A 25,002-nucleotide genomic window follows, 5' to 3' on the forward strand; every position below is an offset into this window, starting at 1 on the left:
GTGCAGTAACACAGGTAGACATTGAAGGCTTTAGCTTTCACTGATAGCCAAGGTCCTGAGATCATTTTTCCATAACCCCCGTCATGCCCTCTATCAGATTCTTAATAATAAATGCCGGCATGTTAACCTTACGATCTGCTTACTTATTAACTTTTCAGATAGATGTGGGATAGCCTCCATGCCTGCTAATGAAGTTGCAAATTGAAAGTGATTGCTCTGGCCCAGGCTGGCAAGACTCAAAGGTCTGTGTGACAGTTTTAGCAAATAATAAAACATTAGCAGCGCATACCATACTAAAGTGAGCTGTGCTTTTGGTGCAGAGCTATGTACATTCAGGTCAGTAGGAGTGCCAGTCTGGAGAAGGTAGCAAATCAAAGATTGGAATTAGCAAGTTACTCCTTGACTCACTACTTGAACTGAAGTGTTTTTCTAAAAAAACAATATGAACAATTTCATCTTTATTTCGATTCTCCCACACTTTTTTTAATATCTATTTTTAATATTACCATTTTGTGCATATGAGATCCATTTACTAGTGAAACCGTTTGCCATAGTCCATGAATAATACTATTGTTAATGTTTCTCTTGCTTCATTTTCTACCTTGCTTATTACATCCATTTGTAAGCCTTTACTCTTGAAAGACGAACTTGCCTTGTATAAAATGTTGTGTTGTATTAATTAGAAATAAATGAAGCTTAGAAAATGCGACTCCTCAGAGCTTAATCGAAAGGCCCAAAACAGCTGTTTGGAATTCAAAGGATTATTCTTTTTGTGTTTTGATCTTGCAGGCTTTTAAGAGGATGTTTCTTTTTTTTTACAAGAAAAGTAAAATAATTTCTGTGAATTTTGAAGTAAAATCCACACAATGTATAATTACATATGCTTAATGTATTTTTATCTTTTAGTATGTTGAGGCCTAAAATGGTTGTTGATTCTGTGGCATGCATCCAAAGGAGAGTCCACACCTAAATGAAAAGGGAAATACTCAAGCTAACCTCCATCTTGTTATGAGCAGCAACTTCAGTGTTTGTGCAGCAGCAATAGGGTGTAAAATCAAAATTGAATCCAGCAACTGATATGGAAACAACTACATAAGCCAGACACTCTGCTGTGAATCAAATGGATTTTGCCTAATTGGTGCAGATGTGACAAAGTGGGTAAGCTCCACTATGGGGTAGTCATGCTAATCTACAGTATCAGAATCCTAGATATTTTATAATTTTGTGAGGCAATTATACAGAATGTATACATGCATAAAATTACACTCATTTGCAACAAGGCAATAGGTTCCTGTCATAAGGGATATCCAGTATGTATTAAACATGATATGTCTGAATGGATACATTCATATGCCTCTCCTTCTTGTATGAGAGCAAAGAGTCATTTGATTCTCAGTAGGCTACACAGAGAGGACTTTTTTTTTTTGCGACTCACAGTGTTGCTAAATGGTTTTGTACAAATATCTTACAATAAGTTTCATTCTGAATACTGAATATTTGTCATAGCTTCTGTAGTTTGTTCCACACTGGATTCCCACATTAAATGGAATAGTCGGAGAGGTTATAGCACAGATATGTTAATATAACAAGTTACAGTATATGGTTTGGTATTGACTGTATTACTTTGTTAACATTCATTATTATGCTCTGCACCTGGAAAGCCCATTTTAAAATACAGTATGTGTCTCACCTTTCAAAATTCCAAGTAAGTTTATAGGTTCTTCACATTAAAGTTAAAAAAAAAAGACTTGGGTACTGCTGAGATAAACACAGTGATAACTTTTTTCCATTTAAAATTGGCCCACTCTTGGTATGCCTGATTTCTTTTAATTGGATTTCACACACACGTACTGCTTTAAACTAATACAACGCAACATTGCTCGGTTGTAAATGCTGAATAATACATGGCGAACAAGTCAACGGAAAACACACAATTATTGTCTCACTTCAGACCATTAAAACTGATACTGTATACACACTCCAGTACACTTAATTATACAACTTGCATAATTTTTAAAATAAAGCTACTTGTTTCTTGTTGGTGATCATAAAAGCAAACTTGTATTCATCTAATTAGAAAAGAAAGTACTTGTTTAGTCCTTTACAATATTGTAGTCTGACAGATTTGGATGACTAGATCTCACATAAAGACCTTGATTTTAATAATTTGCTAGTAAAGTATAATGACGTTTATCGATGATTAAGTATAGCAGGTAGAATTTCTAGAAGAAATGTGTGGCCTAGATCCTAATTACAGGAAGAGATAATGTTCAATGTTTGCATCAGTTGTTTATAGAATGATTTAAAAAAAAAAAATTTTGAAATTATTTGCTTGTTCACTTTAATGTATTTGAATTGCCTAATTAACCTTAGTTTCCTCTTCTGAAAATATAAACCTGCTTAACTAGGATTTATTTCAGATGACAACACAAAGGTTTCATTAGACAGGATCCACACAACTGGCTTTGAAAAATGTTTGTGGATTGACTGGATTCTGAGTAGTGTTAGTCATTTGTCTTGTTCCCATTCTCCACCTCCTTTTTAAGCATATAAGCTACTGTTTCTTCTTTATTTGTATTAAATAATTTAAAATGCTGAAATGGTTATTTGCTGTTTGAAACTTCTAATAAATGAATCATCTCTTATCAGTATTTTATACTATATAAAGTGTGATTTATAGATTTTAAGAAACCTACTTAATGAATCATAATAGTTATTAAATATTTATAACATTATTTATAGAAAGCAAACAATGGACACTTAATCATGATTTAACAGTTCTAAATGGCAGCCTTTTATATAAAATGTTTGCACAAAATTGCTTTTTTTCCCCGAGAAAACCCCATGTATTGTTATTTTTAATTCAATTAAACTCACTTTTAAAAGCTTTGTACTGGGGAAGCTGAAGTAAATAAGACCAAAACCAGCACAAAAACAGCTGAAAAAAATGAACATAAGTTTAATTTTTGACAATATATAATCCATTTCAGTAGTTCATTTTTAAAAAGAAAAGTTGATTTAAAAACAGTAAGTGTTAGTCATTCTTTTCATTGTGATACTGGTACAGTATGTTGTGTATTGGAGTAGCTGACTCTAAAAAGTCTTTCATCAATGTTATGTGATATTTCAGCATTTTGGTTTGAGATTAGGTTTTAGTAAATGTTTTTGTACTGTGAATTGTACTGCATATGTCAACTGATTCTGTTGGGCATTAGCTAGATACAGAACTGGAATTCTGGTGGCAACCCCATGAAAGAAAAAGCACTATTGGTAATTAGGAGGTGTTTGATCGTTATATGATGTCTAAGAAACTATCCTAACATGGTTGTTCGAGAAAGTTACACTTCTGAGTGCAAAAGAAAAGTCAGAGAATAATAAAACAGTGTGGTAAATTCCATAGTGTGTGTTTCATTCTGACACACATTTAATATTCAATGCTCCTTTTCGCAAGGCTTTACAGAAATCATGGCCACACATTCTCACAGTACAGAATAACTAAAGAAAAGAAGCAAAGCTCTCATATATCTAAGAAAAGACAGGTTGCTTTTGTCTGTAGGCACTCAGAAAACTTGAAAATGTGATGGAACAATGAACCATGAATTTGGAAATTCTGGAGGAGAATGTCAGGTCGTCCACTTGTCAGCTGAAGCTGAGATGAAAGTGCTGCAGCAAGACATGATCCTAAACATACAAGCAGATCTACAACAGAATGGCTGAGGAAGGAGAAATTGTGATTTTTGTATTTGCCAAGTCAATTTCCTAACCTAAATCCCATTAAAATGCTGTGGCAGAACCAAAGCAAGCGTTTTTTTTTTCCATTTGAGGAGGAAACCCTCAAATATTGTGAACTTGGTGCAGTTTTGTTGGCAATTCCTAAAAGCTGATACGAGAGACTGATGAACAGTTACAAGAAACATCCACAGTAGTTGAAATCATTGCTGCTCACGGAGTTGCCACCAGTTACTGAATTCGCGTACTTATTCATGCAAGGATATTTATTAGTGGATAATTTTGTTAAAAGGGTTAAATAATCCAAGTATATCTTATGTCAGTGTGATATGTTGAATCAGATCATTTTAATCTTTTATTAAGACTTTAATGAAGGTCTAAAACTGTTTTTGATCTAAAATATATGCGAATGCAGACAAACCTCAGAGAAACCTGTAGATGGAGTATTTGTAGAAACAGGACTTTTGGACTTTATGGAGTTTGGACTGTATGGTTCAAACAGTTGAAAAAGATCTGTGAGCATACTGTATGGGACAGAAGTTAACGATAGGGGTTATCATTTAGTTTAGCGCAATGTCAAGGTATGGTATAACCCTAAACACAGTTTAGCAATTGCAGAATAATCACATTATTTTTGGTGAACTGGTAAGCTGGTTCTTAAATTCTCTTACTTTATTGTTATCACTGTTATGATTCAATTAATGAGAGCTGAATTCTCGGCTCTGTACAATTCATAAGAAGCGAATTGTGATTGACAGGGAAGCACATTACTATGCCGTATGGGAGAGAGAAGAACGAGAGATATGAATACTTGAATAGATAGGATAAAAGAATCATGTAATTGATTTTCTATCTGGACTGCCATTTCATTAGCAGAATGAATGTATTCATTCTGGGAAAAGATTATTAAAAATGTCCCTATTTTCCCCACTGTGATGACAAACTTAAATCTTGTTTGCATTTCATGTTAATGCCCATCCCCACCCTAAAAAGCATGCTTTTCCTTTTCAATTTGTCCTTTCCCAAGGCAAATATGCATGTGTGGCCTTGTAATAATATGGTGTTTCATTGTTTCATGACGTGTCTACGAAACTATCCTAATGTGGAAAGTTGTTTTAGGAAGTTAAACTTGTATGTACAAATATGTCTTAGAATAATAGAACTGTAGTCAATTTTAAAATGCAGGTTTTTCATGTTAATATTATTCAATATTCAGTGCTTGTTCTGCAAAGGTTTACAGAAAGCATGGTCATATATTCTCACAGTGTACTTTACTGAATAACTAAAGAGAAGAAGTAAATCTCTCTTATATCTAAAAGACAAATGGCAATTCTCTTTTATCTGCAGGAACTCAAAAACATGAAAATGTGATTCACTTGCCACATATTTTGAAGGAGGCTTCTGCCATGAAAGATTAATTTAATACCTCATAGTAAAAAAAAGTGTTTAAATTGTGAGACATGCTAAAGTACAGGAAATAAAAAGAAGTCTGTAAGATGTTTACAACTGCTGGCTTGATTTATTCTGTGTTATTATCTTTACCACGCATGGATGGGTTGTAATTGATAAATTGTTTTGAATGAATTATGACTAGAGAGTATACTATCTGCTGCATATTAACTGTTGTTTGTTGACTGTCCCAAACAGATGTGATCCACACAGTGGGGCCTGTAGCACGAGGCCATGTTGGAAAGACTCAGAGGGAACTTCTAGCAAATTGCTATGAAAACTCCTTGATGCTGCTAAAGGAAAATGGCTTAAGATCTGTGGTAAGTTGATTTTTTAAACAGTGTCTCCATGGTAACTGAATTTGATCATATTTCATTGGAGAAATCTCTGAGCTACAATCCCATTTTAATGCTTGGCTCTATTCTACTCACTTCTTAATCTCCCTGGTTTGTTAGAATATTTGAGTTTGACAGGATAACCAGGAAAATATAGATGAAAAGCCTGGAATATATCTGGTAACTATTGAAGAGATTATCACATACGTTTTATGTTTTGAGGTTTATAATATGTATTGTAGGTCCCAATTGTTTACAGTAACAAAATATACAGTGTGCTATACTTCATTATATGGAAGGCAACACGTCATCCAAAAACATGAAATTTAGATATTACACATATCTATTAAAGGTGAAGCTGATGTTGTTGAAATATATCAGTGATCAGTTTTACAGCCATTTATTTCCAGAATGATTTCAGGGGTATTTCATATAGTGATACAGACTTTTTAAATGTTTTATTCATTTTTATGTTTTACTTTTTTATTTATTTTTCACTGTACAGGTGTATATGATAATACCCAGAGTCTTATTTAATACTAAATACTGATAATACCAGTAATATTTATTTTTATTCTTCTTTGAACTCTTCATAAGTCTGTTACATTACAGACTTTATAGTATGGTGACCAAAACTTAGCTTAATAGTTTAGAGACCTATGTATAGTCTATGTCTTACTAATGCTTTGTAAAGCTTATTTTCGCTATAACCAAATGTTCCTTGATTATTGTTTCCCTACGTTGTCTTGATGACCCCACTGACAAATCTATATTAACACCCAGATCTCATCTTGCATTTTGCTTCTTTTTGTTGTTAGTCCCTTGATGCTGTTTGTTACTCCTCTATTTTTACCTGCTAATGTAAATAGTTTGATAACTATGCCAGAATCTAAATCATTGATATAGATCAAGAACAGTGGTTCTAAAGTTTCTTCCTGTGGTACACCTCTGCTTACACCAGCCCAGTTAGGGGCTATGCCCTTTAAGATGACCCCGTTTTCATTAACAAGTTCTTGACTCCTGTGCATGCTTTATCTTGGAATCCTGTAGCTTTTAATTTAAGAAGTAGCAATTTTTTTACCTTATCAAATGTGTTGTGGAGAAATCTAAATATATCTTCTTGAATGGTTAAGTGTTATCAGTAGTTTCTTGTTCTACATCAATTAATGCCACTTTTCATGTGGGAAAGGATAGGATCTTGTGGTCTTGGTTTTGGTTTTGTATGGAAAATTAAAAGCTACTGTTATTGTTTAATGTGATGTGTTAATTGTTTTAAGATAAGAAAACATAATAAGGTAGGACGATGTTAAATTAGTTTAAATATTTATGCTCAATCAATAAAAACTGAGTTCTATAAGTCTAGAATATCCAAATTAACTGTTGTTGAACGTTATTTAGGCACCACAATGTTCTTCTGCATTTTGAAGGGAGTGGCATGCAGTGTCTTTTTCTGGAGAGTATTCCTGAGTGAATGAGGAGGTAGCATGTATTCATGCCTTGTCTTTGGTGTCTGTTTTGTTGTGTTTCTTTAATGTTCCCAGTGAAATTTGAATCCATCTTCCATGGCACTGTTACTGAGTGCTAGCAGGTACAGTCAAATATATGACTCCAGTTATCTGACATCTGATATCTAACATATCCTGTATGATCCAGGATGCAAATAGTGAATTGCTGACTTCTAAAGTATGATAGGCAAACAGATTAAATCAAACAAATACATACTGTTCATAAATAGCCATGTGATAATTAGTTCAGGAATGGCCTATATTTTGATAAGGCTGGCTGAAATATCTCAGTATCTGAATCTGCTTCAAGGCTTGAAAATGTTCACAAAGGCATTCCTACTTTTAACTTGAGTATTTTACTGTGCATTTGTATGTATGGGGTTGTGTGTTTAAATGAATTTCCTCCTGGATGATATGTAAGGATTAACAAGTTGGCTAGGAATCAGAGCAATGGGCTATGAAAAAAACACCACCCTAAAGCCTCTGTTCATGAGCATCAAAGCATTTTCTCCCTTCCCTCCTGCCCAGTCCAGTTGTAGCTATAGCTCAATCCATCTTTTCAAAGAGTGAGCGAGCGGGATTTGAATGCATGTGATGGGGGTGGTCAAGGAAGCTGTTAAGAAGGGTCAATGTACTGAAATCAGATAAGGTAGCGTAAATAAGTGAAGAGTGCATTAAGCTTGGTGTGAAGGTCAAAACTGAAAACCTTTTTAGAAGCAGTGGAATTAAGAACAGGGTATTTTTCTGTTATTTCTTCTTACTGTTTTTTTTTTAAAAACCCATACTTTTTCCAAGCTGGCAGCTACAGTGCATTTTCAGCTCCTGGTTTATGATATTCAAATTTTAATTCAAGCAGCAAGTAATCAAAAATGTACATGACAGAAATTGGTGTTTTTAATATTGTAGATAGGCATTATAGGTGTCATGCTTCTATAGAGATCAATTTGGTGCATTCATTTGAGGTTTTCCTTATTACTCCAGTATCCCATTTTAAGCTGACCCCCTTCCCATAGGGGATACTCAGACACATCTGTAGTAAAACGGATTATATTAAATTTTATAAAGAATGTCCATGATTTGTGTTTTTTAGTTCAAAGGGCCCCAGACTGGTTTAAGGCAAGCAGTGCCTGAAGATCTGTATAAAATATTGTTCACATAACTTAGACAAAACTATATAACAAACTACAGAAAGAGACACACCTGTCTCGTTTCTTTTCCAGTCTAAGAACCATGTGTTTTCAGTTGATTGAATGTAAGGGTGTTTGCATTAATAATTTCAGCAGAGTTTGTGGTGTTTGTTTAGTGTTGACCTTTTGTGGGAGAAAATTACTATATTTGAGTTTTTTACAGCTTGGAATAGAGGTATAGAGGTCACATACTGTACAGGATTTAGAGTTCTGATTTCCTGATCTCTAAATTTCACCATTATCTGCTAATTAATTTTTGTTCTCCTAGTTATTTTTTAATTTGTTAAATAGCTTCTGAAATAGTATAAGTATAAAAAATATTTTAATCCAACCTTTCACTCCCTGTAGGAGGAAAAAAATAATTCTACATGCCAAGAAACTTAAAAATAACATCAACTTTATTTTACCTTAATAGTCTTAACTTTAACATTTCTTTTAGAGTGTTCTGACTGGTTCCCTGTTTTTTATTTGGGTGAATTGCCATCCCAATATACTGCTGTAAAAAAGACTGTCTTGTCTTAAAGAGCAGTGAAAAGCAAGAAGCATCGGTCAGTCTTATCACTAGTGTGCAGGGTTAAATACATTTTTCAAGCTTCAGGTGCTTCTTTCCCGAGGGTCTTAATAACAATCTCAACAGAAAGAATGACAGACATCTACACAGACTAGTACTCAAATTGTGCCAGTTAAAAATTAAATTACAGGAAAATCGAGATTTATAAACCCTTCCTTTATAGCCCTTGACTTGCATTGCTTGATTGTTATCATTTTGAAGAAAATTGCTTGGGCAGTGTTTCTTTTTGAAAATAAATGTAACTTGCAAAGGCATCAAAAATAATTTAAAGAGTCATGGAGAGACGGGTTTACTTTTCACTTTTGTCTTCCGAAACTTGTAATTCTTATGGCTGTTTGGACACGTTCCGTTGATCTTTTACTCTCTTCATTTATTTATTCAGTTATTTGCTTATTTATAAATCATTGTCTTTTTTCTCACACGCGGCCAAGTGCTTCAGAATTTATTTTTACAGCTGCTTCAGCTTCAACGGCCTTCTGAGAAATCACTGTATTTCTGTGATTGACTGGAACACACTGGAGAAGTTTTGATAGTACATTCCCTTAGTGTCAGCTTGCAAAAGGTTTTTTAGTCGAGCAACGCTGCCATGAGGTAAGCATGATAAAAGCAGAATGTTTTAGAACTTGTAGTATCAACTGAAACAATGTGTTATACACAGTTTCTAATAAGTTGCATCTTATATCCTGTACTTCTTTGTATGACTTGTGTGAGGATGTAGAAGCAAAAGGTGCCAGGTTCTTTGCTGGCAGATTAGCACTAAGCTCCTTGGAGAGCAAATGCTTTTTGTTCTGCATAACTGGGCATTGGCAGATTCCCTGGGTGAAGTGTTGAGGGTCCTGACTATGGAAATACTCTGAGCCAGAGCAGTAGAGAGGGGAACTGTTATTGGAAACACTAGATGGACTCCTTTCTAATGGGGATTCAAAGGCATTACAAAGGGATAAAAGTCAAAACAAAATGTAACACAAAATAAACTTGAGTATAAAAGATTAAACCCAGCAAAGCTTGTCAGCTTATCCCTTGGACTTTAAAATCAAAACCACCCTTCAGAGTCACAGACTCTGGATTTGGGCTATAGCTTAGATCGACACACACGCAACAAGTGTATTGTTGCCTCCTTTAAAACTGCTGGATGTGACTACTGTGAGCATTAATTTAGAAAAGGAGAAATCATAACGCAGTGGGGCTGTTGAAGGAGCTGCGCTACATGATTTTTTGCTCAATGTTTTTATTAATCTTATCAAATGACTTTACTGCTGAATTATGTTTTATAGGAAAACACAATAGGTCTCTGTTTATCATGTTTAATATTTTTTTTTTTAATGAAAGAAGACTTTCTGCTGAAAGTGAGTGTTAAATAAACAAATTTTGCTTACAGATATAACACATTTTATTGTAAGGTATTGATTTTACTGTGTTATGGAGATTAAGTACCAGTGGGAAAACAAATGAAAGTAATTCAGGTGCTGCTTTGTAAAAGAATTCATGTAACACTGAGGTTCTAAGATAATCTAAGATATTTAAGTTGCTTTAGATTTTCATTATCATTTAAGCAATAAGCTACTCATTGATTTGGTGTAAGAGATCTTACACACCCTGTATCCGGCCTGTACCTTAATTTAAAAAAAGTCAATTGATTCAATAGATTCCTGCAACCAAAATCTTTTTTTTTCATACTACAAGTGTTTCACTGTTTGATAAAGAGTAAATGTTTTCTTTTAGTTTGACATTTTAGTTTCTATTATAGCTTAATGCAGTAACAGTGAAAACACAATCTGAACACAATAATCTAATATCCTGGTGAAAATCTGTAAAGAGTCTGAATTAAATGTGAGTACTGAGACTATAATTTATATAAATTTGGAGTGACATGATGGGTTAAAATCTGGATACATTACTTTGCTCTGTACTTAAAATATAGTGTTCAAAAAGTATTTTTTCCTCTCTAGTATATTAAGATTCAATGCGTTTCCTTTGGAAGGTATGGAATAGCTGTTGCGGTGCTGTGTTGAAGAGAACTGGTACAGTATAACTTGATTTTCCCTGCCTAGGCCAAGTGGGTGCAGGTTCTACTGTTATTCTGTCTGTTACAGCAGTTCCTCAAAGTAACAGGGATCTGTGTAAGACTGACAGGTAATGTTTGATCCTAAGGACAGCAGCATCAGTTGCACTGTGTTTGTGTTATGTTTGACCTGGGAGGAAGACTGTGGGGAACATACTGTAGCACCTGTTTCTTGTGCGTAGTTTTTTTTGTTAACAACATACACAAACAGTATGCAACAAGCACAACCCAATAAAAAGGTACAATTGGAGACCCCCAGCCCCAAATCCCCATCCTATCCTAACATTAGAATTTGTTAAGGAGATTTGGTGAGCACTGGACTTCTCAAACTTGAGCTTTAATACGCGAAAAACTTATGGTGGTGTCACCTTTGAGACTCTTTGATATTTTGTATTGGAATAAAATAAATACATCTTGTAAGAAGGGAGACATTTTGGTAAAACTGCAATACAGATACGGTTCTCTCTTTTCCACCAGCGACGGATCTGTTGGCATTACCCTGAGCCTCGATAAATAAGAAACAAAACATTCTTCTTATGTCCTGTTTGGAGCTGTTGGTCCATTCTGAAACTTCCCTACTTTGTGGAGTGAGAATATTAATATTGGGCAGCACAGTGGCACAGTGAATAACATTGCTATCTCACAGCACTGGGGATCTGGGTTCAATTCCAGACTTATGGAGCTATTTGTGTAGTTTGTGTGTTTTCCCCATTTTTGCATGGGTTTCCAGGGGTGCTTCGATTTTCCTCCCATTGTCCAAAAACGTACTGGTAGGTTAATTGGCTCCTAGGAGAATTGGCTCTGGTGTGAGTGTCTACGTCTATGTGGGCCCTGTGATGGACTGATGCCCGGTTCAGGCTGTACCCTGCCTTGTGCCCATTGCTTGCGGAGATAGGCTTCAGCTCCGCCGCGACCCTGAATTAGAAGTAGTGGTTAGAAAATACATGGATGGATGCATGGCTGAATGGAAATTAATATTCAGTGCACCATTTGCAAGAAGTACAACATATAAGAAGTCAAGGATGAAAGGCAAGGTGGTATGCCAAAAACTGGAGGGAGGGGCTGGGGATAAATGTAGGAAAGTTTGAGGGAAAGATAATCTCATTTTGAAAGTAAACAATATTTCTAGGCATGCTGGGGCAACTGATTTCTCTTAGTTTGACCAACTTGTACAGTTTTCAGTATTTGTATTTAGGGTATTATAGAAGAAATCACCTGCTTAGCAGTGGAAAATGGAACCACAGAGCCTGGTGGTTGAATTGAAGAGGCTGTGCTGATTCTCTCTAGGGTCCAAGCAGCAGCAGAGAGCCTGTTACACTGGAGAAGAGCTCCTGGAGGACAGGAGATCACTTAAGAAATCAGGGCTAGTTAGTTCTTCCTACTTTATTAATTATGCGGGGTGTACCCATTTCACTGTTCACGGTGCACAAAAATACCATATAGCGAAGAGCCCTTTGCATTTTAACATTGTTTTCAGTTCACTGTAGTCTGTACTTCCCACCTTGGCCTTTCATGTTGTCTAAGTAGCCACTTCTGCTTATCATGTTTCTAGCTTTTTTGCAGGTTCTTATTTAATGGAATCCTTATCGTTACAGTTGATCATTTGTTTATCACAGAAATAATTTGTTCATTTTGTAAGATGCTTCACAGTGGAGAAAGACTTGTGTAAGGTGGCTGAACTGCTCATGAAGTTGTTTTGTTGATGATTGTTTAATTTTTCTTTAATGAGGACGTTGGACAAATTAGCAAGGCAACCACAAACTCACCACTTTCCTGAAAAAAGCCCCAGTTTCTTTTCTCGAAACTTACATTTTTTGGTGTGGTGTTTGTGTTTTTAGTATGCGACTGTCTTCGGTTTTGATATGTCTAGCTTTGTACACTGTATTTAGTGGTCGTATGACAATTTGCAGAATTCACATAAGTAGTGACATTGCACAGTTAAAACACACAGTTGCGCCTGGAAATGTATATGAGTTAACCACAAATTGCCTGTTGCACACATTCTAGAAGCAGCTGCGTTGGTGATGATGCAGCATATTAAAATCAAATATTCTCATCTTTTGGAACTAGTAGTGATCCTTTTCACAGTCAGCTATTTTGAAGTACACTTTTCCAAGCAGCACGTCTTAAAGCATACCTTTACAGACATTATTTACAGTTTGAAATCAGTCGGGCTTTTACAAATGTCCCCATTACATATTAAATAAGATTACGCAGAAAGCTCCCACTTGTTTATTTGTGAGCTGTGTATATAACAAAACAATTAATGTTCTTCTTTTTACAGAATTCACTGATGGATCAGGGTCTAGTTTTCAGAGATGAATTGAAGAGAGCTCTACTCTCAGACAGTAGTAACACAATCTGGTTGTTTTATGGACACCACAAAATTCTGATTTTTTTTCAAGTTATGAACATATGTGCACGTTTGCTAATAGGACACAGATGTGCTGGAAACTCTCAGCATCAGAAATAAGATGCCACAACCGGTGGCCATGAAATGATGATTAAATCTGTTTGAAAGTAAAGAAAATAGCCAGCCTCATGTATTGCAAACACACACCAAAAAGATAATCTCAAATAGAGCCCTGCTAAATACTGTAAATATCTGTGCCCTCCAGATTTTATTCTCCTGATGCAATACGAACAAAAAACATCATATACAGTAGCAGAATGAATTATTGGTGGAATTGTTTTGCTTAAAAATGTTATTCTGTAATTGTAATAATATTGCAGAGAGCAAGTCTTATTTGCCATAAATAATTGCATTTCAGAAAACATATTTTCACACCTTTAAGTGTTCTTAAAAAAGAGCAAAGACAAATCTGCAGTAACTGTTCTCTTTAGAAGTGCAATGGAGAACTTCAGAACTACTGTATGTAGATGCTTCTTCTGTACCAAGACGTATTTTGCCAGGAGAAGTAACAGAAGTGAATTCTAGTCCACCACAGGCAGGGTGTGACAAGAAATCAAGTGGTTTTGGGAGGTGACCATAACTTAACAAAGATAACAGTTGGAGATCTCCAACACAGGATATAAAGAATAGAAAGCTACCAAATAGCATACTATAAGATGCATCTTGTCAGTGTAATTCATGACAGAGAAGGATTTACAAAGCACTAACTACCAGATTATTGATAAATGTGAACCTGAATTTTTCCTGACTTTTTGACATACATGATTTTACTCTGTACAGTAGTGTTGGGATAACAGTAATCACATTTTTAGGATTTGGGGTAAGACACATTATCCAAAACATATTTGGATATAAGTGCATTCGTTCTTTCGGGCAAGACATATTATCTGTTAATATTTTACATGATAGTAATTTTTTACATAATTTTTGTTCCTATTTCTCCAGAGAGTATGAATAAACCTGCAGGCTATTGTAACAATATACAGTATGTACTGTATATACTGTATCAAAGAGACTCCAGTGTTCATTTAAAAGCATCAGATTAGTTACATCTTAATTCACAAATAGTTTAACTTATTAGGTGGACTATCCCCGAAAGAGGTGCACAGAATGTGATTGGATACTGTACCATTTGCATGGTTTTATTGGAATAGCAAGTTTACTATGCAAGAGGAGTAGTTATCTGTGGAGTTCCCAGGTATGGAAGTTCTGTACAGTAGGTTTGATACAGTAGGTAGCCAAGTTTGAATGTTTTAGACTTTAGGAATCTAGGTCAATGGTTGTCGGGTTTTTGTACAGTGATAATGTGTACTCCTCTGTAGTTTTATTTCAGTCTTAAAATAGCGATTCCCTCAGGTTTCTTTTCTACCCATGAAACATTGTGTAATTATTACAATTTAGTTGCTTTTACCTATAGTGTTTCTACTGTACTGTATGTTGACTTGACATGACAGAAGGTGGTAACTCACAGGTTACCCTGTTTATGTTCAGGATTATTTAACACTGAGTGTACATATCAACATTAAAAAAGCAAATAAGCAATTCCATCATGTCTGAAAAAATATACACAGCAGATTTCTTGTTAGTTATGCAGCTGACATGCAGTCATGAAAGTTTTAAATCCAATTGCTCAAAGGTGACCACATCTGACAACTTGGAGTTTAATAGATTATTCACTTAACCAAAAGTGACTGTGTCTGCTCAAGTGCAGAATAGGCTAATGCCATCCAAGAGACTGCTTTTTCTCTTCTTAATCCTGTGTCACAAGTGCAAGGGTAATGCTTGATAAAACACAGGCTGTTGAGAAGGTCTCTGATGAAGTGCTCATTGCTGTGGTCAGGTCTTCAGTACTTTCTGCTGTCTTGTCTTAATGTCTGACCATCTCAGAATGGCAGCGTTGTGAATTTCTTCAAAGTGGGATGTCAGTACAGTGGAATTCCATACTGAATAATTAGTATTTAATAATAGTAATTAATAATAATAATACAATCAGAGAAATACAGTCTAATAAATGGACAAAAAATTATAAAGAAGAACACAACAAAATCTCTTGCTGAAATGCATATTATTCCCAACTCTTAGTGTTTTAAATCTGTTACTGTATGTTTTATATGATTTTAAATCCAGCAGTGTCAGAGCAGTGTCATATTGTCTTTCTTCCCATATTCTTTGGTGGCTTTATGTTTAGTTTTATGTGCTTTTTAAATCATGCTCTAATGTTTATCCTTCATATTTGGAAAATATCTGCCTTTGATTAAATTAGATCAGGTTTACCTCATTTCGTCATCTTCCTGACTTAATCCCCTTCTTTCGAACTTGATACCTAGCATTATACCTTGACTCAGCATTGTAGTGGCCTTAATATATTGCTGTAGCCTCAAGCTCTCTAGGTTTTTCTCAATAAATAACCTGAATTTCTAGCCAAGTTCCTGTAGTTGCAAACAAACAATTTTATCAAGTCTTTTCATCATCCTTCCTTTTCACCCAATACAATTATTTAAAAAAGGGCCAAGTCTATAATTACTTTTTTAAGAATTTAAACATGTGTCTAGAATTCTATTAATATGATAATGTAACATTTTACAGCATAATGGACTTAATTCACAATATATAATACAAAGTGCTGTTGAAATGTCTGTCAGCATTTTAACCATAGTTGTTAAGTACATTGTTCTCCATTATTGTTTTTTATTCTTTTTTTTTAGTGATTGATATAGTGTAATATGTTACTGCAAAGTTATTTTTCTCTCTTTTTGGAAATATTTTAGTTTTCCTAGTGAGTAATTTATTTGCATTATTGTATTTAACACATTATGCATAAACTTTGTGGCATTTTCTTTCGCTAATTGATTGGTAGCTTGATATTCCTTATTTTCCAGAGTCTGTCAAGTGTAAAGATTTGATTTTGTGTTCCAGTCTCCCCTATTAATTGGTCAAAAGCTAGCAAGAGAAGAAAAAACGATGTAATCGAAAACAAGCACAATTATATTTGTTTGGGTCAATTTGTAAGTAAAGTGTTAAAGTGTTTGCTTGAGCTGTTGTGACAGTTTTTACAATGTTATTATTAACCCTGTTCAATATCCTATGGCATCATGTGTCTACTAATGTTTTTAAACAGTTTGGTAGATGGTGTATACTTATGTTTTTCTCCAATTTTAATATTATGTTGTCTTTGCAACAGTCTAAGAAGAAAATACTGAGTTTTATGGATTGTATTTGCCTCTCCTAAGTAACATCTGTTTAGAGGATGATGTAGCTTCACATATCTTCAGTATAGTGATGAGTATGTGTGGTGGAGAGTGACTCTGAATATCCTTCTGTAATGGAATGAGCTCATGCTAAAGGGTTCTCCTTGGGAATAGAATTGAATATTTGGAAGCTGAAATTGTTACAGCCATTTAACCTTTGTATTATGGTTCACATTGTGGCTACATTCATTTGTATTCTGTAAACCAAGATGGTAAAAAAAAACAGATTCAATGCAAACACAGCATTATAAATGTTCCATTTTTAAATAACATGTCTTTTGTATCTTTTTTTTCATGTCTTGTCTTACAACTTTGGTTTTCAGCATCATTATCTGTCTTCTTAGTCTTTGAAGAAACAACATGCTGTATCAAAATCCATCATTGCTTTGTGACTCATTCATTCTAGCTGCTCATCCAAGCATGCAAGCATGTATTGTTAAAGTCTAATAGGATTGTAAATTAATAGCTGGTGAAAAAAGACAAAGGAAATACATTTGTCAAAATAGTCATTTTATTTTGCAAAATAAGTTTTTTTTTCTCCTTTTATAAGTGGATTAGCTATCAGTAACCTTCAACTGTAGATAAACGCACCATGCTCAATAGCAAAGTCCTATAATAAGGAAAAGCTAACTTTTTTGGATTAAACAGTGAAGGAAGAAAGCATGAAATATAGAGTGTGAAATGAAATGTGCTAAATCATAGATGTTATAGCTCCAGTTATAATTATTTGTCGTTCCTCAAGAGATAGAGATTAGAGGGTGAAGAGCCTGGTTTTTGGTTTCTTCATCAATATGAGCTATATTCATTGTGTGCTTTTTGCTTTTTTTTCCCTCCGGCTTCTGTTTTTGAAGAAGCTCATTTAGCAATACAGGGTGTGTTTTGCTAAACAAGTGGTTACCCATTGGGGGCGTAAGAAGTGTCACTGCAAAGCACAAGGTACAGGCCTGAAGCAGGTCTTGTCAAGTCAGCCGGAGTAGTGGTTCCTTAGACTGCAGTAGTATAAAGTCTGGGAACAAAATAGCTTCCAGGCAGGTGTCTGTCACTATATATTCACCATATGTTAACTGCATTGTTGCTAGAACTATAGTTAACAAATCAACAGTTTTTGTTCAGGAGCAGTTTGGAACACTGGGTGCATATCAAAAGAGAAGAAAATGGTGGCCAGGCAGTCATATTTAGACTTAGAAAAACAAGTTGAATATGCATTGTCAGTAGATTGATACCTACTAAATATCATCATCAATAATTGCCAAAAGAGTTTTAAATTGGAAGTTTTAAATTGGAACAGCTAGTGATTCAATGGGATGTGTGTCACCAAGCAGGTGATGACCTGGTGTGGGAATGTAAAGTACTACTGTAACATGTGAGGTGAAGCAGATATAGGTATAATGAAACCTGGCCAGTTTCAAAACAGTTGGTCCAGGGATTCCTAAAACAATTGTTTGAATTAGTTTAAAAAGACTCAAACCCGTGCTCATGGAACTCTCTGCTTGGGTGGGCACCTTTACCAGTTAAGGCGCCTGGGATGCCTCAAATCTAGTTATTGTTTGGCTCAGGTTTATGCAATGGTCTACATATTTGATCTATAAGTTCAAAGATTGTCCCTCAGCTTGAAGAACAGTGGTAATGTTTGTTTGTGTATTAATTTACTGTTTCCTACTGTGAAGAAGACATAAAGGTGCATTATGTGATTAGTTCAGAAATGTGTTTTCCGGCTACATTATTTCATTTCAGAAGGCGTAAATTGTCTATTCCTCATCCATATCTCTATTTCCGCTGATGCTCTTTCACGGCATGAGGTTGTTGTGTCCCAGTTTTCCCTATCTTCAATTTATGCCAAAAGAGAACTATAAATTACCTCATAAAGGCTTTCCAGGGTCTCTTGGTGTGCCCCTGTTCTTGGCACCTGCATGTAAGTCTGGGAGGTTAATTAGAAGGACAGTTTGAAAAGGTCATCTCGGCATTTAATATTGCTATTCCTATTTATCTGACTGGCAACATTGGACTAATTAACTCCAATTAGGGGTTTTAGTGATATGTTGCCCTACTCCAATTAATATGGTGGGAAAGGCTAATTGTCTTTTTTAATGAAAATTAACTGTTAGCCAGTAAATTGGATGTTAACTGTATGTTTTGTGACATCAAGTTAGATGTGATAGAAGCTACCTTCATTGTGTTCATCAATATACTAGAGAAGTTTTTGTACTTCCTAACAGTTCTTTTAAAGGTTTACTGCCATCTTCATTTCTGAGTTTGTGCCACAGTTTAGGTAAATCTGAATACACATCTGGAAAATAAAAAAATCTTTAAACAGAATAAGATGGTAAATCCTGTTATCTTAACAGGATTTGCAGCAACAACTGCATTTTTAAATTTGCGGATGACATCACTATAATAGGCCTGATCAGCGATGATGACGAGTCCACTTACAGGGATGAAGTCGTACAGCTGATGTGGTGATGTCATAGCAATAACCTGGACTTGAACATGAATAAAACAAAAGAGCTGATAGTGGACTTTTGGAAACACCTGCCGCAAATTCACAGCCCACTCAGTATTGATGGAACGGAAGTGGGACCAGTCACCAGCTTTAGGTTTTTGAGAATTCACATTTCTAATGATCTAACCTGGACAGTGAACACGGACTCTATCTTGAAGAAGGCTCAGCAGAGCACATCTGCAGTCATTGTTTACATGTCTGAATTGTTTACATTAAAACTATTAACTTTTTTTTATACATTGTCTACTGTTTGTTTGTGTATTGTCCTGATGCACTTTCTGTACTTTTGTGTTTTTACACTTTTTTAACAATCGAGAGACTTTGTCAGTAAGAATTCCATTGTACCGGTACATGTACCGGTTACATATGGCAATATATGGCAAGTTCAGTTTCTTAATATTAAAATGCAAAATAGATTAGAAAAATGTTTTCCCCTTTTACATTCTTATTGTGAGCCCATCTGGTCACTGTGACTCCACAGTAAACTAAGAAGACCAAACACACACACTCACACATGTCCTCGGGATCACTTCTCTTCCCTAATGCAGTTCCAGAATGGACACAACTAATTGAAGTAACAACAGTAGGAGAAATACCGACCAGTCCGCTCCTCTGGGTGCCAGCCACCAGTGGGACAGATGGCCACACACAGTGCCAAGCAGTGTGTTGAGTGACAGAGGCAGCATTACGTCCTGTGATTTTCAGGTTGTGAGATTCTGGATCCAGGAACTGTTAAGAAAAGGCGATTACTCTGGACCTCAGATTACACACTCTTTTTCCAAGTATTAAAATACACAGTTGGCTGTACCAGTCTTGTTTTTTTTTTTTACAAATTCTTCTATATGGGAATGAATTGTCAAAGTGGAATTTTCGTTCATTGCACTGACTTACTGTAGCCACAATAGAATCTGAGGACACTAAATGGCATTAGCATTATCACTGTAGCTAGTTGATTTTTCAAAGGAGAAGGAGGCAAAGAAACCCAACAGTAATTTAAAGCTACCCTAGGAGATTGCAATTGAGCATGAGGAAGTTCCATGTTTTTTTATGTAGGACTAAATTGTGTAAGAATTAGGCGTCGGGACTGCAGCTTTAAGATTCTCCAGAGCTGGTGCGAGAGAAAAAAAAGAAACTATCCAGAGACCAAATTTCCTTTGTTTGCTGGCAATGATTAGCTACTTTATATTCAATCAAATTAAAATAATATTGTATTTGTGAAGATCATAATGCCTGCAGGACTGACATTTTGGAATATTTTAACGGTTCCATTTAGCATATGCAGATCTCGACAATCAGCTCTAATTAAGCATTGGAGAGTAACAGATCTCGTGACAGTGTAGTTCTGTCAAGGGAATTTAAAGTTACTGACAGCTGTAGCCTAGCCTCCCTAATGTTGCTTTTTTCCTTCAAGTCTTCCTTCACTGCATCTGTTACTGTATGTGTTACGCTGGTTACCCTTAATCCTTGGAATCTGGAATTTAAAATCTAGATCGTTACTGTGTACATTGTTAATTCTCATCTTCTTAACTAATCTTGTAAATGGAGAACGATTTATAGAAACTGTAGCACCATAAATGTTTCCTCGCAGGATTTCTTTTGTGTTTAATATTTACGTGTATATATATATATTTAAAAAAAGACATATCAAGACATCAATGTTTTTTACTCAAATGGGAATGTTTGCATTTTGATATTACCTCAGATCTGTTGCTGACATGGTATTCCCTCATGAACATGTTCTTTCTTCTAGATTTTATTAAAAGTACCCAGATTCATGTTATTTTAATTAATACCTTCTCTTCCCAACAACTTTTTTTCTTTTATTAAATTTGCCTAGATTTGTCTGTGTTTTTATTATAGTATTGAGCTGTTTTTGTTTTGCTTTTGTTAGAGACAATGCATTACTGTTGTTACCTGTTTTTTGCGCTGAGTTTTTGGAAGCCTCCGCATAAGGCACAAGAAGATTTGGGAACAGTTACACAACAATTTGTATTCTATTTCAGGCACTAATTAAAATGAAAAGAATTGCTCATTTTGAACTAAAACCATTCACAGATGATGAGTAAGTAGTAGGTTTATACATTCTGTACTCAAGGTACACATCAGGATAATACATATTAGCCTTAATGATGTAATATTTAGCTACAATACAAATTTAATGTAGAATAAAGCATAGAAGTAACAGGATCCAATTAAGTTCTGCGTGTGAAGAAAGTAAGAGCCTTTCTAATTTTGTGAGTTCTTTCTGCATGGTGTGACTTTAGTTCATTGGATTTCAGAAAGGAGAGCCAAAATATTCCTACAATATGAGTAGAATTTTGCCAGCAAGCTCCCCGCAATCAGTCCCTCATGTTTGTCATAAATTAGCAGTTGTGTTTAATGTCTCAACCAGCGTCTTTTTTCTTTAAACATAAATTAAGAGCATCCAGCTGTAAAATGTACTTGTAATATCTAATTAGCCAAGCATGTGATTCCTTCTATTTATTTATGTTGAGATGCAATCTGATTGTTTTTGCTGATTGCTTTGTTGCGGCTACGATGCTTGACGGAATGAGTCCTTATTGTTGTTACTTAATGAATAACGTCGGTCCAGCAAGGAATCTGTGCTCAGTGTCTAGTTTCAGATACCATATGTGGACAGAGCTGGATGTTTATAGTACCTTGTCTGGGGCATTTCTGAGATCGAGGTCACCTGCACAGGTCGAATGGAGAACGAAGAAGATGATTTAGTGGGTAGCTGTTTCTCTTTGCAGGGGCTCTCATTAATTCTGCAGTTATTTGGATAAAGTACAAAATGAGAAATTTTCAGTTATGTTGCAAAGGTTATTTCAATTACAGAGTGATTAATAATCACTGCCATTTTGATGAACGTGCTATGAGTGTTTTATGTAATTAAAGCTAATAAGCACAATCTTAGTACCCTGTGTAAAAATAGCCACTTTTTACCACTGCCATACAGAGGATTTTCTTGCTTTTTTGGCAACTTATTCTGGATGGTTCATGTTTTGGCAAATGGAATGAAGCTCATCATACAGTAACTGTGTTAATGCATTTAATTAAATTAATGGACTATACTCTGAGTTATGGACACTACCTGGATAATTATATTCTATGATTCTATGTTGTTCTACCAGAGGGAAAAAGGCTTGTTAACTTGGCGTTAACCATATGTGTTTACTGTAATGTATGAATGAATCTTGATCATAATTGACGATGCTTCTTAATGAGTAGAAATTTGTTAACCAACTGATGAGTCATTGCACATATTTTATTGTTTTTACAGTGACTATGATCAGCACATTTTCCACACACCTATGTATTTATTTATTTTTATTTAGGAAATTATAGATTTTATATACAGTTACAGTACTTAGAAAGTAAAGAATAATTGACTGCTTTTTAGAATAAAAGAATAGCAGCTCCCATCAAGAGAGATATATTAACTTGATTTCTATATCGATATTCAAAGTGATCTGACTGATGGCTTGTCTTCTTGACAAGAATTTTCAGCTACAAGATGTGTTTCCCAGCTAATGAGCTGTGACATGACTTGAATACAAGCCTGCAGGAAAGAAGTAAAAGAATTAATCAGTAAATAAACAGAAAACATCAGAGTGTAGAAATGCAGTAATGGAAAGTATTACATTTAAGATACACGTGCAGGTCTGCAGTCATGTTGAAGTAAATGTTCAAACATTCTAGCAGTTTTAGTTTGTTCATTTAATTGCAAACATGAGACTTGAGAAACATCAGCCTTATTAAAGCTGGTTCTGTATGATTTTGGAGATTTAAAAGGTGCATGTACAGTACAGTGCTCTATATCACTGTAATTTACAAATGCATTTGAAAATGATATGAATAACTGTGTAATACAGAAGTGTATGCGCTGCAGGCTATCCATATGATTGTGTTAACAGAGTAATTTGATTGTTGTTATAACGTATTTTATTTGCTACTGTATGTAGTTTTAAAATGCACAATAAGGCATTTGAATATTAATCTTCTTAGCAAAGGGCAAGAGCTCTGTACCTGTATGACACTGAAATAAAGACACTCAGGCACTTAAAAAATACACATCAAAAAAGTTGTCAGTCTCTGCATTCCATTAAAGATTTATACAAATTGACTAAAATTGGGTTCTCTGCACAGTGACAACCCCAACCTCTAAAGGTGTCTCAGATATCTTTGATTTTCCTAGAAATATCATCTCCGTCCTTATGTGACTAATTCCACATCCACACAAAAATGAAAGTACTTTAATCCTTACAGCATTTGTTGTACTTTAATTTTGTTAGTAAATATGGTAGGTGGTAATGTCAGTTAGCAAGGATTTGTTTGAACTTGTGTTAGTATCAATATGGTAGACTTGAGGTTATATGAAAACATAATTTTCATGTCTGTGCATTTTTTCAATATGCTGTGCTGACAACACTAAACTCTGCTGAAGGCTGTATCTTTATTTGGTTAGTCTTATACTGTGTCTATAAAAAGTCCACACACACTTATTGAAATTGTAGGTTTTTGTGATGTAAAGCCAGAAATCAAGATAAATCATGTCATACATTTTTCCATCTTTAATGTGACCTTGCAACCAACAAAATTCAAGAGAAAAAAAGATAATTATTAGGAAAAATTGTTGACATTAAAAACCCTACAACACCCTGGTTGCATAAGTGTGCACACACCCCCAACTAATACTTTGTGGAAGCACTTTTTGCATTTATTACAACAATGTCTTTGCGAATAAGTCTCTATCAACTTTGCACACCTGGACTTTGCAATTGTTTCCCACTCTTCCTTGCAAAAAAGTTCAAGTTCCTTCAAAATTCCAGGGCATCTCAAGTGCACAGCCCTCTTTAGGTCCTTCCACAGGTTTTCTATTGGATTGAGGTCTGGGCTCTGACTGGGCAATTCCAAGACATTGATCTTCCTTTTCTGAAGCCATTCCTTGATTGACTTGGATGTGTGCTTTGGGTCGTTATCATGTTGGAAGGTGAACTTCCTCTTCATCTTCAGCTTTCTGACAGAGGCCAGCAGATTTTGTCCAAAATATCTTGATTTTTGGAGCTAGTCATTATCCCATCTATCTTGACTAGAGCCCCTGTCCCAGCTGAAGAGATGCAGCCCCAAAGCATGATGCTGCCACCATCATGCTTCACATTAGGTATGGTGTTCTTTGAAAGATGGGCTGTGTTGTCTTTGCGCCAAACATATCTTTTAGAATTGAGGCCAAAACGTTCAACCTTTGCCTCATCAGACCATAAGACATTTTCCCACATGGTTTGGGATGATTAGAGGGGCTTGGATGTTCTTTTTTGTGAAAAATGGCTTCCATCTTGCCACCCTACCCAATAGCCCAGACATGCAGAATGCGGGAGATTGTTGTCACATGCAAGGAGTGACCAGTACTTGCCAGAAATTCCTGCAGCTTTAATGTTGCTGTAAGCCTCTTGGTAGCCTCCCTGATAAGATTTTTCCTTGTCCTGTCATCAACTTTGGAGGGTTGTCCTGATCTTGGCTATGTCCCTGTGTCTCCATACAGTATATTGATTATAGTCTTCACAGTGCTGCATGGTACATCCAGTGCTTTTGATATTCTTTTATCTTACTCTCCTGATCGGTACCATTCAACAATAAGATCCCGTAGATGTTTTGTCAGCCCCTTGCGGACAATGGCTGATTTTTATTTGGGGTTAATTAGAATTATTTTCATTGATGGCAGGTGTATGCTACTTACCTTTGGACATGATTTTGAATGTGATTGTGAGAATTGTTTACTCTAAATACAGCTACAGCCCCCATTATAAAAGGGTGTGCACATTTATGCAACCAGGGTGTTGTAGGTTTTTAAATTTAAATTACTTTCCTTAATAATTATCTACAGTATTTGTTTATCTATTGAATTTTGTTGTTTGCAAGATCACATTAAAGATGGAAAAATGTCTGACATGATTTTTCTTGATTTCTTTACATCACAAAAACCTGCAATTTCAATAAGGGTGT

The 25,002-nt window shown here is 35.2% G+C and overlaps 1 protein-coding gene across 2 annotated transcripts in view; it reads left to right on the forward strand.

The window, feature by feature from the left end:
* Positions 1-25,002, forward strand: part of macrod2 (mono-ADP ribosylhydrolase 2) — a 601,357-nt gene that overhangs the window by 390,680 nt on the left and 185,675 nt on the right. For both annotated transcript variants that reach the window (XM_015362869.2, XM_015362870.2), the window contains exon 6: positions 5,377-5,498. In XM_015362869.2, the coding sequence (XP_015218355.2) occupies positions 5,377-5,498 (122 nt within the window). The remainder of the gene's footprint in view (positions 1-5,376; positions 5,499-25,002) is intronic.

This window comes from Lepisosteus oculatus, chromosome 17 (assembly GCF_040954835.1).
Source record: "Lepisosteus oculatus isolate fLepOcu1 chromosome 17, fLepOcu1.hap2, whole genome shotgun sequence".
Lineage (NCBI taxonomy): Eukaryota > Metazoa > Chordata > Actinopteri > Semionotiformes > Lepisosteidae > Lepisosteus > Lepisosteus oculatus.